General features: G+C 27.5%; 2 protein-coding genes across 2 annotated transcripts; one reads left to right on the top strand and one right to left on the bottom strand.

Moving 5' to 3' along the window:
* The first annotated feature begins 2,371 nt into the window (after positions 1 to 2,371).
* Positions 2,372 to 10,884, top strand: LOC145829007 (integrin alpha-D-like). Its single transcript, XM_082936749.1, has 11 exons — positions 2,372 to 2,550; positions 3,478 to 3,569; positions 4,742 to 4,893; positions 5,620 to 5,746; positions 6,560 to 6,725; positions 7,425 to 7,479; positions 8,608 to 8,750; positions 9,097 to 9,205; positions 9,424 to 9,529; positions 9,844 to 9,920; positions 10,870 to 10,884. Exons 1-11 carry the CDS (start codon positions 2,372 to 2,374, stop codon positions 10,882 to 10,884), a joined length of 1,221 nt encoding a protein of 406 aa, XP_082792875.1.
* A 94-nt stretch (positions 10,885 to 10,978) lies between these two features.
* Positions 10,979 to 16,646, bottom strand: LOC145829006 (uncharacterized). Its single transcript, XM_082936748.1, has 7 exons — positions 16,460 to 16,646; positions 15,883 to 16,019; positions 15,268 to 15,541; positions 14,611 to 14,723; positions 12,135 to 12,814; positions 11,686 to 11,851; positions 10,979 to 11,179 (listed from the first exon to the last, which is right to left on the bottom strand). The coding sequence occupies exons 1-7, from the start codon at positions 16,644 to 16,646 to the stop codon at positions 11,000 to 11,002; spliced, it is 1,737 nt and encodes a 578-aa protein (XP_082792874.1). The 3' UTR covers positions 10,979 to 10,999.
* Between the last annotated feature and the right edge of the window lie 4,441 nt (positions 16,647 to 21,087).

Raw genomic sequence — 21,087 nt, 5'->3', positions numbered from 1 at the left:
AAAGAAATCGAGATATTTTTGTTTCGTTTTATATTTTACTTAATATTCAAAATCTTTTTTGCTAGCATATACAACAAAAACAAGTTTTTAGTGTTTTGTAAAAGAAAATAATTTAACTTCTAAACCATTTCTTTTAATGGGTCAAACTGGAACTTTAAACTATATTTTACATCAAAAGTAGCGCAAAGATTAAATTGAAAAGAGGTAGTTTAGAAGCAATCACACATCAAACAGTGTCAACATTTTTTATTGGAAGAAAAGCGAATAAAACAAAGCTCATAGCAATCGCACATAAACAATTTCCTTTTAAAGAAAAACGTGAATTAACTGGTTAGTTGAATTCAGTGAGTTTAATAAATTGTTGGTTAGATTTTATAAGTTTCAATACTCAACATTATCATGTGAGGTTGTTTTTATAAATATTATAAAAAAATATTAATTTTGTTTTGTTATTGCAATTTTTTTAAGTATTAGTTTTTTATCACCAGCTTTGAGAAATATTCTTTCAAATAGTTCTAATTCACTCTAAAAAATTACACTATTTCTAATATAATTTAGTTTAATAAATTCTTAGTTAGTATTTATTACTTTTAGGCTAACACTTTTATATAAAGTTGAATATGTGTTTAAGAAAATGGATTTTTTTCTTTGTCTTGGTAAAACATTTTTTAAAGTTACAAATTATGTTTAAAAGAGTGTCAGTTTTATAAAATAAGATTTTTAAAAATGTTCGTTTTACAAAATAGTTTTTAATTTTTGTATAATAAAAAGAAGTTTTTTTTATTAGTATTTACCTGGTTTGTATAAGATTTGTTAGATTATCATCAGCTGAAAGTTAAAAAATTTATACAAATAAGTTTTTTGAATAATCATAACAAACTAAGGCTTTAAACTTAAATTATTTTTTGGAAGCAGCCTGTAATTTCTGTCAGTCAAAATTAATTGAAATATACTTAAAAAAATAAATGAAGCATACTACATTTTTATTAGGTTTAAAAAAAGTTAGAACAAGTTTATAAAAATTCAAATTTTAAATAGGTTTTGTTCAAGTTTCTAAGAGTTAATATTATAACAAAGAATTGCTTATAAATTTTTAAGTATTCAATAGCTAGAAATAATACAAAAATGAGTTTATTTAAGTTTAGAAACATGTTTAGAAAAAAGTTGTACATGCTTAAATTAGAATTTTTATACTTTCAGTCTTAAGCGTAGTTAAGCATTTAATTTTAAAAGTACTTTATTTGTATATTTAGTTTTAAAAGTTTAAAATTTCAAGTACTATACTTAATTGAATATAAGTAAAAAAGTTTGAAGAAAATTTTCTAATATGAAGTTTGAAATTGCATATTTAAATTTTTACTACTTATTGAATACCTTTTTTGCATTCAAGTTTTGCTCTATACATATATTGTTTAGAGAAAGTTTGTTTAAAATAGAATATCATGTTTGTGGTTTAAATTTAATATTTTTTAAGTAGTTAAAATTAGATGTTTTACCAAAAGTAATTAGGTACATTTTATAATCTTGAGTTTTCATTATTACAGTTTGAAAAAAAATTAAGTAGATTTTATTCGCAGTATAATATTAAAAGTTACATTATAACTAATTAGATAAACTTTTAATAGTAACTTTTTCTTTACTATTACAAACTTAAAACTTGTGTGATTAAACCTTATTAGTTGTTCAAAATTAACTAGTGTTTAATTTTTTTTATACTTAATAGTTGTCATTTAGAACAAAGTTAGTTAGTGTGTTTATTTAGAGTGTAAAAGTTGTGCAACTTTATAGATGTTTTATTTTTACGTGCTAGTTTAAAATTTTTTTACCTTTAGTTTTCTACATATACTTTTTTGCAGACAATATTTGTGAGAATATATTGCAAAAGCTAAAAACATTTATTTTTTAGCAGTCTTTTTGTTTATGACTTAAAACAGTTGAAGATTACGTCACAAGTACAAAACGTGATATTAAAAATTGTATAAAATGTTGGAAAAACTAAACATCTTACCAAAATATTTTCGCGTAACACTTGTTTGAGTATATTAAAATAAAACTTTTTTTACAAACTGTTTAAATACTTCAAAGCTAATCGAAATTTATTATTTATTTTATTAAACTTAATCAAAATAATTACGCTTTCAACTTTTTCAAACTAAGTATAATGATTCGTTTAAATAATATTGCAGATACTACCACAAACAGAAACAACATATTTTTATTTCAACACCGAACCTTAGTATAACCACAGAAATCAAATGTTTGCATTGAAAGCTTATACTAATTACAACGTTTGTTTCAACTATATAGCAAAAACTGTTTAAAAATAGTATTTTATATTTTTATTTTAACACAGAATCTTAGTTAAAACCAAATGTTTACATTCAAACTTCTACTGTTAAGCGTCTCTGCGCTGTCAGCCGGTTGCTTCAACGTAGTAGTGAAGAGCCCCGGATTCAAGCCCATCATGCTGGAAAACCAAGAAAGCTCGTCCTTCTTCGGTCAGGACTTTCAGTTCCTGGTGTCCGGAGATCTTGTGAACAGCAAGCCGAGGTTAGATTTTGAATTAAGTTTGTTTGGTGTTATTTTCAACTATTTAATTAATTTAACTAACGAATTTGTGTTGTTTTTATAAATTAGTTATTTTTTCCAATCATTAACACTTAAAGCTTGAAATTAAACTTTGTTAGAGGACCTATGAAAAATTTAGATGTAGAATATTTACTTAAACTTTTTGAGAAAATAAAATTTTGTGGTCTCGAATGTTTTGTAACGTTACTTACAATGTTCGCTTACTTAGCTTAGTTATGTTGGTAAAAAATAAGTTTTTGTCCGTCAATTAATTTACTATACATAACAAACTTTAGGTAAAGAAATTATAAAGGTAAATTATTTAAAAATATGAAAGAGTTTATAAACTTAAAACAGTTAAATTGTTTTTTTCTACAAAGTTTTAATAGGTAGTATTCTAATTTCTTTTAGTATATTTAAAGTTACTAAAATGAATAGGAAAATCTTGCAAGATATAAATTTTATTTTCATATAACTAAAAGCTGAGTGTAACATAGTAAACTAAAGTTAGCCGTTCTAAAACAAAGTAAACAACTACAGTATAAACCTTTAATTCAATTTAAAGTTCAAAATATTGCTCTATAAAAAGTGAAGAAAATTTTAAAGCGCTTTACTATGCAGCACATTGCATAAGAGTTTTGAGAAACTTAAAGTGTTGAGAATTGTTTCTAGTTGAGTAAACTTGTTATAAGCATTAAAAAACGTCGAATTTGTTTATGATTTATCATTTCCCTTTAGACATAGATGAAAATCTTTTTAAGGTAGCTAAAATATGTATTACGTTACTAGGAAATAACAACACAAGCACTAAAAGTTTAAAAAAAAAGAAGCTATATATGTATATATATGTAATACATCTAAAAATTTAGCACTTTAAAAACATAAATACCATAAGTAAAACATGTTCAGCAAATTGTATGTCGGAGCTCCAAAAAGCGACCTGGCAGATACAAATAAACCCAGTAGAAGAAGAAGGAGATCGATGGATAAAAGTTTGAAAGGTTAGTGGAATTTATAAAGTTGATAAAAAATTTGAAAGTGTTATTGTTGTAAATTAAGTTAAATTTTGAATAAAAGTTAATTGCTGTTTTATAGCTGTATTATAATTGTGTCTTTACTTTAATCATATAGTTATTTAAACACTTGTTTATGAAAAGAAAAACAAAGTTTTTTTATTCAATTGAATATATACCAAAACTTTGTTTTTATTTCAAGTGGTTTCATGCGTTCTTGTGCTTTTCTCTTTATATGGATTTTTTCAACAAGTTTCTAGGAAAACATGATATTGAGAGCCAGTGTTATTTTCGCCGTTTAATTTTTAACATTTTTTTAGTGAAGTACCAGTTTGAACTTATTGAACTTAAAACAGACATTTAAAAGCGTTGGATTTTAAATTAAATAGAAGTAGAATAGACTTCATTTGAAATGACAATTATCAATTAAACAAATAAAATTATTGTATAAGAGGTAATTACTTTAGAATTTTAATATTTAAAACTTTTACCAGATTTATCAAAGATTTATTTAAAATTTACATTATGCATGTATATTGAATGACAGTAGAGTTATTAAAACAATATAAGCATTGTAAAATTTGTAAAAATAGTTAATATTTTTCTTTTATGATTTTTAAACATGATACATACTTATGTGATTCAAGCAAGTTATTGCTTAAATCTTAATAAATTTCTTAACTGTTAAAACATTTTTAGGTTTACAATTTTTAACTTGTAAGACATTTTGATTGGAAAAACAGTGCGTGACTTTTAAAAAATATATAAATGTACTTCGAAACTACGGGAATATATGGTTGTGTGATATTACCACAGTTAAAATAGTGTAAAAATATTTAAAATGTTTAAAGACCGCAGCAACAAAAATTTGTTATAAAAAAGTCATATATTTAAGTTACACGATTCTTGCACTTCTAGATAGTGGAGAAGTATACCCGTCAAACTATTTGAAAAATCTTGAGTTATAACTAAAATCTCTTAAAAAAAAACAGTACAAAACTTTTTATAACTCAGCAACTAAAAGTAAAATAAACATAAAAAGATACCTCACTAGAAAGTAAAAAGAAAAAAGTGTTTCAGTTTTGTAAAAACTTAAAAAAAAAATTGATCATTATAATTTCAAAACCAATTTTACTACAATAATTTAATTAATTTAACAGACAGCGGAGACGTGTACTCGTGCGACGCGAGCGATCTGTTCGAAACTCCACGTCATCTTGCGTCATCGCTGTGCAAGGTGAAAACCCCAAACAAGGAAGCGGGCGACAACTTCGGCATGTCGATTGTGCGCAACCCGTGGCAGAAGGTCATGGTGGGTTTATAAATGAATACTTGTAAATAATTAAATTTGATGTTCATATGTGTGTATCAACGTGTTGTTTCGTAATTCTAAAAGATATAAACAGAAAATTTAAATTTGTTTTTGGCTGGCACAAGAAATAAAAACTCGATGAACAATTTATCAAGCAGGTATTACTAAAAATATTGATTTTGTAACCTTTCGATTTTTATCAAATGTTTATTGAGATAGATTGGTGAGTAAATTGTTACAAAACTGTATAAACGTCTTGAACTAATGTTCATAAAATGCTAGGAGAGTCTAGTTTAACAATTTTAAACTTATAGAAATTTTTATTTTTGTTTTTATTGTCATTTATGCACGTGTCCGCGGTACAAATTCACTGTAAGTTCTTGCTATCATGTCGCTTAAACTTTAATTTTGTAATGCAAAAATTCTCAATGAAATGATAAAGTGTGTGTACATAAAAGCAACGCTTCGTACTCTTAAATTACAATCAATATACTAAACACTTTTTTCTTGCCTGAAACCAAAAATTTCTTAGGCGTGTTCTAAAGCTAGATAAAAAACGTATGAGGCAAGTATTACTAAAAAAACACATTACAACCTTTAAAGTTTATTATTACTCACCCAGATAAATTGTCAGCTGATATAAAGACTCTATAAACAGTTTATCAAGCAAGTATAACTGAGAACAATCACATTCCAACTTTTTAAGACTTTTTTTTATTTGTTAAGGTGGCGGCTTACAACAAAAAATACGACTGCGACCAGCTGAAGTACGCATTACCAGGTGAAATTTACTCAACCAGAACCGACAAAGCTGCGTGGAGCCAAATGTTCGACAAAAAATTATCTGCCATCGGTGAGTTGTTGTTGAACCTCTGTTCGGAAAAAAGCGACTTTCTTGCTTGTTTTTTGTTTTTTTTTTAACAAAACTGTTTGCTCTTCAAAAAAAAAAGTACTTTGAACATCAGTAATGCTAGTATCAAATAGTTGGTCACCTTCAACATACACTGTTATGTTCTAACACACATTTTGATTACTTATAGAATTAAAACTTTGACATTTCAAGTGAAGTGATACGTATGACCTCTTTAAACTTTTTTTCGATTAAATATTTCTACGATATAACACGCTTTTTGGTTAATTTGTCACCAAAACTTTCGTTACATTTATAAAAATATTCATATAACAACAACAAAGTGTATATTCTGATATCAGTAATACGCTAAGTAACTCAATGTTTTTACCTTTTAGTACCAAATTTCAAACTTAAATTTGTTAACAATCAACAAAGTTTATTTCTAATACCATTAATACGCTAAGTAACTCAATCTTTTAATGATAAGTTTCTTAAACAATTTAAAAGAAGAGCAAACTATTGCTTGTATTGTCATTTAAACCAAATTAAAACATTTTTATCAAACCTGCCGGGATAGGTGGACATAAATAGAAGTACACTATTTTTTGTACCTTTATATACCGTAAATACGACTCGATAACCGAAAAGTTTTTTCCTACACCAGGTCCTTGGACCAAATACTTGAGCGCTTTTTTTTCGTTCAATAAAAAATATACTGAACTTTTTCTTATTGATAACTTAAACAATGGAAAAAATATTTTCTAAATTTATCATTAAACTTTGTTATAACCCAAAAAAAAATCAACAAACCAGAGTGCAACCTGCCGGAACTGGTGGACATTCTGTTCGTTCTGGACGGGTCAAGCTCCCTGAACGACCAGCAGTTCAGCCAGATGCTCGAGTGGATGAGGAACGTCAGCGGCACCTTCATCGAGGAGCTGCAGGAAAACTTGAGGATCGGAGTCCTTCAGTTTTCCGCGTGCGTTTTTCAACAAGACTTGTTTTTTTTTTTTCAAAACACGAACTTTAACGTGAATTTTAAAGCATATGTGCTTGGAAAAAAGTTTTAAATTGAATTTGTTAATATTTTATAAAAGTTTTAATTTTTAACTATGATATTAAAATATAAATGTAGATATATGGTGTACAAAAACTTGTTTTTTAAATGTTTTTATAGCTTATGGTGCTTGAATATTTAAACAATTAAACATGAACACTTTTCACCAAAATTACTTTTATGTAATACTTTTAAACAGCCAATTTGAACTCATAATTTTGCTTTTTTAGCAACTTTTGCTTTTAATTTAAGGCATTATAGAAAAAGCTGTTAATTGTTTTCACCGCTATTGTAGTGGGAGAGTTCACATACGATGTACTCATAGTATAACATTTTTTTACTTTTTTCGACAATATTTTTTATCAATATTTTTTTTACGGATTTTTTCAAAAATATTTTAAGTAGATATTAAGTTTGTTAACTTCAAAAACCGTGATGCAAGTTATATAAAACTTGTTGTTTATTTTTGAAATCAGTACATATGTTAAAATTGTTTGTTTTTAAACTTAGTTACCCAAAGGCACACATTTTGTTTCAATCAACTTTTCTTTAAGTACTAGATTTATGTTATTAAAGTATGGTTTAAACGATAAAGTTTCATAAAAATGCTTAATGTTACAGCTTTACACAAGTAGAAGTTGCGTTCACTAACTTCGAAACATTGGACATGTTTACTGTGAGTCTAGTTAAGTATTATTTTAACATTACTTAACTGATTTTTTCTCTAAAATGTTGAAATTATTAAATTTTTTGAATTTATCTTGAAATCAGAAGTATAAGCGTTTTTTGTAACAATATGATAGCAAATTTTGTATAAAGCCTTTGTTGGTAAATTCAAATTATTTTAAACACAATTATGTCAAGTTTTTAAAGCTTAAAAAAAAGTATAAATAGTTTAGTTTAATGTTCATCATTATAAAATAAATGCTTTATAGTTATTCTAATTTGTGGTGTAAGCAATTTAAGTAGTCAAATAAATTTGCTGCCAATTAAGGCATTTGCATGGCTTTAAGTAGTGCAATCGAATAAGCGTGCGTAAATTGGATGCGGTTAGATAACTTTACCATGTGATTTTAACTTGATGAAACTTTATAGTGAAGTTCAATTTTTTTTAAATTGTATTTCTAGCAATACATAATTTACAACAGTTTCACTCACAATAGTTTACAGCGCATAAAATTTTTGTTAAGGGTTGCCCTTAAAATTATATAAAGTTTTTTGAATAAATTCAGCAAAAGTTTATTGTTCTTCTATTTAAAAAGTGAACCTTTTTTTTTATTATTTAAGTCAAGTTGTATATAGGAAATAAAAAGCTTTTCTTTTTAATTTTTGTTAAATTTATTTGTACGTTTTGTAAGTTTAAAAAATCTTTTACAACATTTATAGAGATTTTAACATTTTTTTACATTTATACTTACATTTTACATTTATATTTACATCAATTTCAATGATTATGTAACATTTAAAAAGCATGTTATGATAAAAACAAACAAAATATGTAATAATAAACTTAAAAAGTTAAAATAACACTTTTTTTTAGCTTTTTATAATAGAAAAATTTTTAAATTTAAAAACAACAAACTGTTTCAAGTCTTTATAAGGCTTTTGTTAAAACTAAACATAAAACAGATTGTTATTTCAAAAGTTAAAAATAAGCAGATTAAATTGATACAAATACCTTTAAGTGTTGAAAATGAGAAGTAATCAATGGTTGTACAATAGGTTCCCTTTCAATACAAAATCTTTCATTTAATTCCGGTTCGACTCGAACTACGAAACAACTTTAAAACAATTTATTTTTAAGGAACAAACTCGGAACATCAAGCAACTGAAAAAAGGTACAAATTCACCGGAGGCCATATACGTGGCGAACTCTATATTTTCGCAGCTCAAACCCAAGTTCAAGAGAAAATACAAAAATGTCATGATTTTCATCACCGACGGAAAGTTCGTTTGACTACTTTGTTGCGTTTAATTCGAAAAAAACAGACTCAAGTAGCCTATAAACTTAATTTGAATATTTTAGTATGTTCATACCATCTGCTAAACTAGTTTTGCTATAAGGTCTACATTTTTTGAGCTCACCCTTGGTTTAATTCTCTTGGAGTTTTTTGCTTTCTTAGAGCGAATAAAAGCATTTATTAAAATAAAGTGAAATAAAATGATAAGTTATACAAAAAATACAGATTTAATCATTTTTCTAACAAAATGCAAAACACAGTATATTTTCAGAAATTCAGCATTTCTTAAAGTATACTGTATGAGTACTTTACACATGACATGTTTACGACAGGTCTGGTAAAGCAGGAACAATATTGCAAGCTCAGAGTTTGTACAAAAACAAAGCAAATTTAGAAGGCTTCGCTATTGGAGTGGGGGAGTTCACATACGACGAACTTATAGTGAGAAGTTTATTTACTGCTTTCGAGTTTATTTTTGTGAGGCTGTTTGTAGATTTTTGCACAATGAAACTAAAACGAATGATATCGAAAATATAAGAAAACTTTAGCTTGTGATAGTAAAGAATATAACCTAAATTTTTGTTTTGACTTGTTTTAGTTTTCGAAAATTTTGTAAATACTCGATTATGCGTTTTTAAGAAAATTTAAAAACTTTTTAGGAAATAGCAAACAACAAACCGTCTCGAGTTTACAACGTCTCAAGATTCGACGACCTCGGAAACATCGTTGTCAAGCTTCAAACTCAAGTTGCGTCAGCTTTAGAAGGTCAGTTTGTTGGACTATTGACCAACCTTTTTAAAACTTGGAAAAAATTTACTCTACAGTTTATTTGTAGTATTTTATAATACCTACTACGGCACTCTCAAGCAAAATCTTACTATTTGTTTTATTGTTTGTATTCTTTAGCAAATGAAAATAGTATTCTACTGAAAAATAACGAGCAAAACAAACCTTCAAGTAAGCAATAAAAAATCAACAAGAAATCTTGTTTACGAAATTTTTTCTGCTCAAATAAAAATAAAGTTTAAAACTTGCAACAACTCGATTTAAAACTTTTTATTACTTTTCTTAACCGCCAGGTGGCATTTCAAACACCGAACAAAGCCTGAACTTCACTTTCGCCCAAGTAGGATTTTCCTCGGCACCAGGGACCGGCGTTAGTTTTTTTAATTAAAAAATATACAATTATTTAATTTAAACGTTGCTAATTTAGTTATATAAGTACTTATTGTGTAATTGTGTGTGTGAATTGTTGTCGTCTGAGAAGCAAGAAAAACTGCCAAGAATAAAAAGAAGTACATAAAAGAAAAATGCGTTAGTTTTTGTATTAATTAGAAAAAAAGTTTTTGATAAAATAGTATATATTGTAGGTAACTAATTAAATAGTTTAAATTAGTTTATTTTATGTGTAAATGTTCATTTGAGTTTTTGTTGCTGTCAAATAAGAAGTGAGAATAATGATGATTGGAAAAGAAATTCGTTCTCCTATAATAGTTAATTAGTTTTTTTTTTAAATGATAACTGTTTGAGTAAACTTCTAGTTTTAAACCTTTTATAATAATTTAAAGGTTGTGTTTTGCTATTTAACTAAGCTTGTTAAACATTTTTCGTCAATACTTCACCACTCGTTAGTGTATATATTTACTATTTTGATTATGGTTCAAACACAAGCAAGTTTATTCGACCTAAGGAATTGAAATAAGAATTTTGTCTAAAAGAACTTTATTAGTACATTTTTTTCGTACGTAACTGAAAACTTAGAATTCAAGTTTTAATAAGCTTCAAAAGTTGAATAGACTAGAAATTTTCTTACAAACTTATACTCGAGGGTAACAATGATTCATTTAATTTATAATACGTAGCCTCATAAAAAACACATACCACTGCAATTCTTATACGCATGTTAAAAAAATTAATTAAATTTATGTTAATTAAGAGAGACTTCTTTTTTTCAAATAATTTTATTGAACAAAAAAAAAATCTACTATAATGTTTACTACCACTTCAAAAATGAAACGTAAAGTTTCTTTTAATATAAACTTTATCTTTCAACCTTTTTAATTTTTTTGCTTGCACGTACTTTAAATCAATAAAATGATAAACAGATACTGGTAGGTTGATTAAAGCTGGAAAAAATGGGTTTTAATCTTTTAATGTAAAGTTTTTAAAACTTTACATCGATACTTAAGTTAAAATAAATAAAAAAAGCTGGTTGATCAAAAATATTTAAAACTTTCAATTTTTTCTCGTCTCGCTGACGAGATGGGCTTTCGGCTGGTACCTGGAGAAGTCGCAACCCTCGCCGTCGTACGTCAGCTGGAAGAATATTTCTCCCGACCTGACGTCATCGCCCTCTTGTGTGACGTAATAGTAGCCGTCGTCGGCGACCTCGTTCACCAGCTTTCCGCTCCAAACCTTTCGAGTTTTGAGTTCGTCGTTTTTTGGTGTTTTTACAAAGTTTTTTAAAGTTTTGGTTCTTGTAAATTTTTTTTAGATAAGTTGTGTATTTTTTTTTGGAATAAAACAAATGTTTGAGCTTAGTCTTTTTTTATATGTATCATGTAATTTTCCAAAAAATGTTCTATTTTCAATAGTTTAACAGTAATGCATTTAAAAATGCTTCAACTAAGTTTTTACTATTTTTTCAGCTTTTATCGAAAAAAACACACTAATGTAAAAAGACAAACAGGGACGAAAAGTAAAACAAATTAACTAGCTTACAGAAAACCTTATCAGATTTGATTCAAAAAAATATAATGTAAACATACAACAAAACAAACAGTAATGAACAAATAAATAATTTTTACGAAATATTTTGTATACTTTTCTTAGTAATTTTTAAACTGAAAAACAGTTTAATCATTTTATAGATAACTTTATATATTTAAATAATGATAAATAAAGATAAATAAAAAACAAACAGTGATGAACAGTATGTCGCACACGAAGTCGATCTTCACTTTCCTGCTGATTATCGAACTGGGGGGTTTCCCCACATCGATCTTCCCCGTGAACTGGGACACCATGACCGGGAGACAGTATCCGTCATCGTTGTCAATCAAGTTGTTGTCGTAGTTACCAGGCGTACTATAAATTTTGAGAAAAAAATAGTTAGAGTAATTTATAGACTACCTAGCTCGAAGTTTGAAATTTTTCATTTTTATCTAACTTTATAAACATTTTCCACTTTTGAAAAAAAGTCAATCATTTTGCTTAATTTATTTTTCAAAATATTTTTACCTTATTGAATGTGTAACTGTTTTTAACTTTTTATGAAAGTTTTAAGCATCTAAAAAAGTAAAAATATTTAATTTACAGCTAGTATATAAATAGATTCATTAACAAGTGCCAGACATTTTTCAAAACTTACGTCACAGGTCTTTGTGTGGTTGGTTTGGTGTAGGGGGTATTTTTGGTAGAAGTTGAAACTGTAGGCTTTGTGTAAGGTTTAGTTGTGGGTTTAGTTGTAGGTTTAGTTGTGGGTTTAGTTGTGGGTTCAGTTGTAGGTTTAGTTGTAGGTTTAGTGGTGGGTTTAGTTGTAGGTTTAGTTGTGGGTTTAGTGGTGGGTTTAGTTGTAGGTTTAGTTGTAGGTTTAGTTGTTGGTTTAGTGGTTGGTTTAGTTGTGGGTTTAGTTGTAGGTTTAGTTGTGGGTTTAGTTGTAGGTTTAGTTGTGGGTTTAGTTGTAGGTTTAGTTGTGGGTTTAGTGGTGGGTTTAGTTGTAGGTTTAGTTGTAGGTTTAGTTGTTGGTTTAGTGGTTGGTTTAGTTGTGGGTTTAGTTGTAGGTTTAGTTGTGGGTTTAGTTGTGGGTTTAGTGGTGGGTTTAGTTGTAGGTTTAGTTGTAGGTTTAGTTGTTGGTTTAGTGGTTGGTTTAGTTGTGGGTTTAGTTGTAGGTTTAGTTGTGGGTTTAGTTGTAGGTTTAGTTGTGGGTTTAGTTGTTGGGGTTGTGGGAGGTTCCAAGGGATCTTCAATTGTGCATCCTACGGAGCTACCGTCTTCTTCGTTTGAGAGGACACCGCCGCAAGCTACTGAAAGGTCAGTAACTCCTCTTCTCTGTTATGAAAAAAGGAACAAGGTGAGATATGTTTTGATTGATATAATAAGTCTAAAGCTGTCGTTTACAACTAATAAATAAGAAATTGTTTTTGCGAGGATTTTAAAGTCAGTGTCAGTTTTTAGGGTCGAGCATTTGTTTAAGACGTAAAAGTTTTGTTTCTGTTTATTAAGTTTAATATTTATCAACAAAAAACAGCTGAACAAGCTAATGGAAAAAAATAAAATTGCTCAAAACTAAGCTTAAACTAGCTGACTTTTTAAAACAAGTATAAGAACTTTCTAAATGTTAAAAACATCAAGATACCTGATTTTAAATCGTTTTTATCTTTAGTGCTCACCCGTAATGTCATGTCGCGGTAAGCTTCATTTGTTATTCTTTTTATATACTAAGTTGAACACATCATAAATTACTCACACTCAACTAGTAATAACAATTAGCTAACAAATTCTAAGTTATTTTTTATGTAATAATATTTGCTTACCCTTAAAGCAGGGGTTCCCAACCAGGGGTGCTCGCACCCCTTGGGAGTGCGAGGTAGCATTCCAGGGGGTGCGAAATGGCTTTTAATTTTTGAATTATAAATAAGGAGATTTTCACTCTCTGATAAAGTTTATAAAGTTAAAAAGTAAATTTTGTTATAAAAAGAAGTTGGCGCTCATTTTCTGAATAAATTAATTTTATTAATACGTCATAGAGCAAGAGCGCTTTTCTAGAAGTAAGTTCATTTTACTAATTTCATTTAATAGCTGTTAGTTTAGAATTAACACTTCAGTTAAGCTTTCTTAGAGTTTTACACCTGTGAACTTTAATCATCTATTATTTAAATATTTTAGTTTCTTAAGTGGCCATTAGTTGTTTAAAACTGGTTCTAAATTGGTTCTGTTAAGTTTATTACATTTATAATTTAATCGTTTATTAAGCTTCGTTGTGCAGAAAATGGTGCTTAAAGATTTAACATCAGTAAATTGTAAAGTTCACAGCTATTACTGTATGTTATACCATTTAAGAAAACTTGTTTTTAGCTTTAGTAAAACCAATTTTAGTAGATCAGCAAAAGTATTCAATGCATAAACTTTATTTCTATTCATTTTTTTTTGAACCTAAATAGTTTACCTTTTTCAATCTACTTTTTTTTTTTTATGTTGTAAGTATGCAATTTTTTTTTTGTATTTGCTTTTATACATATCTTTTAAATTTTAAAAATCTTAACTCAAACCTTTATTATTTTGAAAATTCCTAGCTGCTAATAGTTTTGAAAATAAACCTTAACATAAGCTTAACTTAGAACAGCTGATGTTTTCTACCTTATAAAAAATAGATAAAACTTGTTCGAATATAGTTTGCTATGTTTTATAAATTTCCAAGTATTTTATTTTTGATAATACAGTACACTATCATAAAAATTAAAATACAAATCATTAATTAATCAAACCAATGATTTTATAATCAAATTATTAATAAATAGTTATAGCATATAGTGTTAGGGGTGCGAAATCAAATTAAGAGACTTTAGGGGTGTGGGGCATCAAAAAGGTTGGGAACCACTGCCTTAAAGCAATGTCGAGGTAAACTTAACATAAACCACCAACGCTCAAAAACAATTTCTATCTTTTTCAAAAAAGTAAAAATTTCACAAAAAATTTTTTTAAAGTCAATTTTCGTATTTATAACTATAAAAAACGTTGATGTTTAAAAAACTAAGGTTGATTGGAGCTTAGTCTTTAAACTGATAACACCGCTAAATAAAAAAAAAGTGTTTTCTTTTTATTTATCCTTAACAACACTTGCTTACCGTCAACGTTGCGTCGCGTTCAGATTTTGATGACGTCACCAGTACGTCGAAACAAGTCGCGTACACGTCATTTTCGTTGTTGAACTGCCACTTCCACACAAACGTGTACATACCTGCGTAATATCAAGAGTTAAGAATGTTTTCACATCGTTAAGTATTCGGTGTGTTGTTTTGAAACTATGTACAGGTTTTACCTGTAAGTCAGAGTGAAAGCTTGATTTTATCCTAATGCGGAAATGAATGTTTTGTTGCTAAAATATGTTTAAATAGAAATTAAGTAAACGTGTAAATATTTGTAACGTTGCAAGTTTATAGTGTTTTATATCATAAAATGTTCAGTGTTCTGTTTTAGAAATATTCAACGTTATTAACTTTAAAGTAGTATTTTACTTTTAAAACCTTTTTAAATGATTTCTTAGTAAAGTAAGTTAAATAGTCTGTTTTTTTAAAACCGCTTTGCTGCACAAAGCGTTTTGAACAGAAGTAGTTTTCAAAACGATTTAACAGCATTTAAGTGCAGATCTTAGTTAATTTGTTCATTATAATAAATTTTTCACAAACTCAGAAGATTAAATTTAATTCATTTTCAATCAGACTTTTGAAAAACTTTTAACTTAATTTACCTATTTAACCATTTTTTAACATTAACACACACACCTGCTTGCAGAGAACCGGGGACGTCGAAGCTGTAAGTGCCCAGCGACTTGTCCACGTCCTCGCAAAACTTGGGCGCGTTCTGGTACCCGGGCTTCGGGTAACTGTCAGGGCTCGTGTTGTCCATTCCCACCGGCGACTGGCCCAGGAACGAGACGAAGTTGGCTTCGTACTCGGACAGTTTGAGGGACGTGTACGGCTCGCCGGGCAGGCCACGGTACACGTAGGCTCCGCCGTCCGGTATCCATATGTTGGTGCAACTGGCAGCTCCTGCTTGCTGAAATATACTTTTTGTTACAATTTAAATAATTTTTTTTGTTAAAGTATCCTTTTTGTCGATGTTGTTTAGCTTGAAAGTTTTCAAAGCTGTTTTGTTTTTTGCTTGTTTTTTTTTCATCAAGTAGAAAACAAATCTACCGAAAGTGATTTTTAAACCTTTTGAACTTAACTTTTATTAATCAAACACATTTACAACTTGTTTAGCATTTTTCCAGTAAAACTGGTTCAAATCTTGTGCAAACTCGAATCGATTTTGTTAAAGTATTATTAAAGCCCTTTTACATTAAGAGGTGCTCAATGCAAAAATTTCCAAAAAATATTGTATTATGACGTCGCAACCTTCATGGGGTGGGCCAACACGACCTGCTGGCCCGGGTAGTAGACGGCCGTGGGGTAACTCCCCGAATAGGAAGTGGCGGTGTTGTATTCCGTCTTGCACGCCTGCCAGTTGTTAGACTCCGGCTTGTAATCGTATCCTGTTCATATTTTGTTGTTTGATTTGATATATACTTTGTAGCGGTTTGAATCATGTACTTGTATGAATTTTGATTAAAAAATTGTGGTTTTCTGACATAACACCTTTGTTGTTTGGAACCATGTGTTATTATTATTTAAACGTTTATTTTTTAAATACTTAAAACTGCCTAGATTATAATAGTCTGTGAAAATTGTTAGATAAAAACTAAATAATTTTAAACATTGTTATAATTTACTTTTATTGTTATTTTAACATTAATTCTTAAACATTGTTGATTTAAAGTGAGAATTTGCAAATTGAACATAAATTTTAAATAGCAATGCTTTACTTGTAAGTTTGGTTTTTCTACGATAATGATAATAAATCGTAGCTATTCTACTAACAAACTTGCTTTTACAAATTTCGTTTTTATTTTGAATTTTACAACTCACTACTTACCGACGTCTTTTCCGAACGAATCTTTGTTGGCGTAGGTGGGCGCGTCCCTAGGAAATCCCCTACATTTTTCGGGGTCCCAGTAATCCCCGTTCTTCTCCGTGTAATCCGTGCAAGCCAACCACTTACATAGGGAATTCCCGAAAAGCAAGAAAATTATAAAAACTGAACAGTTCAGCTCTAATTTCATTAGTGAAATAGTTTGTGAAAAGCTGAAAAATTGTACAACATTTAAATCATATTGAATTCAAACTGTGTTCTAGCTTTTAGTTTTTATTGAGTAAATAAAAAAAAAATAATTAAACTTCAAAAAACTAAAGTGATATTTATAATAAAATAAAATTTTTACTAAAGATTATTAAGGTGTTTTGTTAAACCACTGCTAACACTTTTACACTACAAAAATATTGACTTATAAAGTCATTAAATACTTAATAGCTCGACTAAACGTGCATAAAAAAAAACGTTTATACAAAAAAATGTCATTACAAAGCTAATACAATGTCGTTAAACGACTTAAAAAAAACTAACAATAAACTCAAACGTCTAACAAATAATAACATAGCACATGCATGTTTGTAACGGAAACAGTAAAATCACAAGTACGCACTTACTCGATAAATCACTGAAAATTTTCTTTTAACCTTTGTTATACTTGTTACATTAGCTGTTAAAAGTGCATTTAGAAACTTGTTTGTCTGTAAAAAATAATTGTAGAAAAAAAAACAGGGCTTGTTTTTTACTGTTTATGTTTTTCTGTCACCTAGTTTGTTTTGTGGGTGTTTATGAAACAACAACACTAGAAAGTTGTTTACAAAAGTAACTTCGTGATAATTTTGCACACCAATTTTTAAGCATGAAAAATATTATTTTATATTTTCGAAACTGAATAATTTAATAAAACACTGTAGCTGTGTTTGATACTTTAGTTTTTGTACAACATTTTAAGTACAATTTTCATTTAATGTCTGTTAGTAAACCTATATTAAGGAGTCTTTGGTCAGACTTTATTAAGTATACAACAGAAATAATAATATTTGATTCAGTTTTCAAACCAACTAAAATAAAAAGTACTAAAACAAACTTTTTAATAATTCATGTTAACACAAGTATTTATTCATAGTTTTAACATAGTTTAGCATTTTTTTTACTGATAGTTATTTATGCAAGTTAAACTTGTTTTACACTAAAGAACTAATCTAAGCTAAGTTTTATCAGGTTTTATTGTAAAATATCCTTAAAATAATCAAGAACATTTAAAAATCAACGATTCGAAAGTATTTTTTTTACTATTATGGTTTTTACATAATTCAGTAAACTTATTTTTACACTCCTTTATCGCTATATATCTTACAACTATTACAAATTTTTACAATTAATAATTTTATTGCAGTTAAAATTAAAAAAAAAAAAATAATCTCATTACAAAATTATTTTAAACTTTTACTGTCTATACTAAACAGCTAAGAACTTACTACCAAATACTTACTTAAGGTTTTTGTATCTAGAATTTTAAAAGTCAGATTTTTATTTAGCTAACAACTATGAGCAATTTTAAGAACTAGTTTGTAAATAATGAAGTTTAACAATTTTAACAATTTTTAATTTGTTGATTTGACTTCAATTTCATAAGCTTTTATTGTAGTTTTATGTATGGATATATTTTAAACCCGTGCTTCATAAAGTTTTGTTGTACAAAAATATTGTTAAGTTATGTCCAATTTTATTAATTATAAAATTTTTTAACTGCTTGCAAAAACCACATAATTTAATTTTTTTGAGAGATGTTGAAATCTTTTACTAAAAATACAAAGTTCTAACTATAAAAGTCTTGAAATTATTAAACTTAAATAAATACAAAAATCTTCTGAAGTGTTAAACTGTTAAAAAACTTTTGCAACTTGAATTTAAAGTATAAATTTTCCTCGTAATTGTTTGTATTACAATTTCGTTTAATATAATATGACTTTAGTTAACTTTTCAAAGTATAAAAAAGCTTGGTTTTTATTGCTAGCTTACAAATAAACAACATAAAATAATTTTTCATAAAGCAAAAACACGTAAACTTTGTTGTAAAAATTGAACTAAGATTAAAAAAAAACCAATCTACTGTGCTTAAAAGAAAATTAGCAGGTAAAATAATTTTGTTGTTCTCACAAAAAATGGTTATTTACAGATGTTTAAGTGAACAAAAAACGAATAGTTTTTTAAATTTTCTTTTGTTTTTCATCAATAAAATTTGTAGCTAATGTTTGAGTTTGAATGTATAAAAAATTGTGAAAGTAAATTTTAGACTTTACAGTTTGTGTTATAGTACACCAACAAAATCAAATTTTGTCTTATATAAGTCTTATCAACTTTAGAAACCCTCATTAGCTTAAATTTTGAACTGTTTTTGTTGTTGATAAAAGTAGAAGGACTAATTTATTGAAAGATAAAAATAAATAAAACAGTGTTGTGTTAATTTAAAAAATGTTTTTTAAAAGACAAAAGAAGAAAAATTACTTAATTATCAAAAAAATGTATTGTAATATTAATTTATGTTTTGAAAGTTATATGTACTGAATTAATAATACAACTTGTTTAATTCTTTATTTGTTGGTTTTAGAAAAAAAACAATACCTGTCAAAAATCTTACAAAAGTTATTTAATTTAAACTGTTTAAACTTTGATCATCATGTGATAGAAAAACCTTTGTTTTTTTGTTAATTAAAACTTATACATCCAAGCTTTTTTTTCCTTGTTTAAAGTTTTTATAACGAATACATAAACTGTTTACAGAGATCTAAATGTATATAAATAAAAATTATAAAGCCCTGAATCTTTACAAAGTACATAAAAAGTATATAAATGACAATTTTATGAAAACCGTTAGGTTTAAGTAAAGTATTAACAAACTACAATAGTTCATAAAATATTTCAAAACTTCTTGTTAGTTTTCTTTTGTAGAAACAAATCTAATTAACAGCGCTTTAAAACTCTTATAAACTCTAGCTAGAATAGTATGACCTACGCCTGCTTATAAAGTACAGTAACCTCTCGCTTATTTACGCACATTGTGTCCACAGAAAAAGTGCGTAAAGATATGAGAGATCGTAAAGATACGAGAGGTACCAAATATACTTACTATAATGGCTGTTTTTTGATAATGCTTCTAGTTAAAAGCATACTTGGGACTTTTCCACTTATAACAATTTGTTTATTTTGTTTATATATATAAAAACAAAAGATAAAACTGTGCATGTATTAAAAAAAACAAATTTAAGTTTATATAAAATAATAATACTCGTAGAAAAACTTTACCAATTTTAATAATAAGTAGATTTTATCCTTTTCTTTATTTATATGTGACTTATTTGATACTTAACATTTACATTGTATTCTAGTTAGAAAATTCAATTTATAATTAAGCATTTGTTTACAATTAGGAAATGGTGAGGTGTCTATATTAAAATCTGTTTCTATAGCCTTTTACAAAAATATGCATTTGGTGCTGTAATGGATTTCTTCTTTTAAACAAAAAGATATAAAACATAAGAAAAATGGTGGAGTAACTGGTGCTGGTGAGCATTACGAAGAATTGAAGGCAACGTGCGAAAAATTTCAACGCTTGCTGTGTTACAGAAGATAAACCTAAACTAAAAAAAGCGTCAAATGAAAATTAGTGATACTTTTACTAAAAATAACAATTGAGATTTGTGTTAAGTGTAAGCTCTATATTTATTAAGTATCACCGCTACTTTTTGCTAGGAAGTTTAATTAGATTTCTTTTTTAGATGTTTATTCATATATAGGGCAAGAGTGCTGTATTTTTTATTTGTGTTTTAAAATTTCATTATACTTTTATTATTTAACACAGTCACATTTCTTTTAGAATTTTAACTTAATCTCTTATTGTTAACAAAATTGCTGATATACTAATAACTAAATGTTTTTTAATTAGTCAAGGAACATAAGTTTACAAAGTCTAAATACATAGAGAGGTGAGCTAGCATTTAAAAACATACTTTTAATTAAAAATATACAATAAACCTAATTGTGCAATATTAAAAAAAAATATTTTTTAGTTTTCAGAATTCTAAAACGCGTAACTAAACGAGAGTGCGTAACGTCACGAGTGCGTAAAGATCCGAGAGGTTACTGTAATTACAACAAAAAATAGAATACTCTGTAACAAAGTAACAATCTCAATTTTATCATAAAAATTAATTTCACAAAAACTTCTTCAAAGTATTAAAATGTTAATTAGCTTGGCCATCGGTTTGATAAACACAAAATTATTACCAGACTTAACTTCAAGGGGCACGTTCAAAATTCACCCACGTTCAAAATCCACCCGTTTAAAAACAGACCGGTCAAATTCGAGAACCGCTTACCGATCGAGGGTAAGGGTTAGGGGTAACAGCAATAGTGAAAAATAAATAAAAAAACTTATGAAATAAATTAATAAATATAGAAAATATAAAGAAAATTGGGTGGATTTTGATTGTATATTAATTCTAAATAAAAACCTCAAATAGAAATAGTAATGTATGAATCCATTCAGACTATTAAGTGTACTTTGCTAATTGATTGTCATAGCCAAAATTAGTGCTTTAGTTTTAAACGACAAAACGAATGTTTAGTTAATT

The sequence above is a fragment of the Thalia democratica genome, chromosome 2 (assembly GCF_965202585.1).
Source record: "Thalia democratica chromosome 2, ktThaDemo2.hap1.1, whole genome shotgun sequence".
Classification (NCBI taxonomy): domain Eukaryota; kingdom Metazoa; phylum Chordata; class Thaliacea; order Salpida; family Salpidae; genus Thalia; species Thalia democratica.
Note: the sequence above shows the minus strand (reverse complement) of the source record. Positions and strands in the feature narration are given on the sequence as shown.

Excerpts from the sequence above, each read along its gene's own strand:
- LOC145829006 (XM_082936748.1), bottom strand. The coding sequence starts at position 16,646 with ATGAAATTAGAGCTGAACTGTTCAGTTTTTATAATTTTCTTGCTTTTC. Across the intron at positions 15,542-15,882 it reads TGTTGGCCCACCCCATGAAG|CAAGCAGGAGCTGCCAGTTG; the intron begins GTTGCGACGTCA and ends AGTATATTTCAG. Across the intron at positions 14,724-15,267 it reads CCCCGGTTCTCTGCAAGCAG|GTATGTACACGTTTGTGTGG; the intron begins GTGTGTGTGTTA and ends GATATTACGCAG.
- LOC145829007 (XM_082936749.1), top strand. The coding sequence starts at position 2,372 with ATGTTTACATTCAAACTTCTACTGTTAAGCGTCTCTGCGCTGTCAGCC. Across the intron at positions 5,747-6,559 it reads CAAAAAATTATCTGCCATCG|AGTGCAACCTGCCGGAACTG; the intron begins GTGAGTTGTTGT and ends TCAACAAACCAG. Across the intron at positions 9,206-9,423 it reads TCACATACGACGAACTTATA|GAAATAGCAAACAACAAACC; the intron begins GTGAGAAGTTTA and ends AAAACTTTTTAG.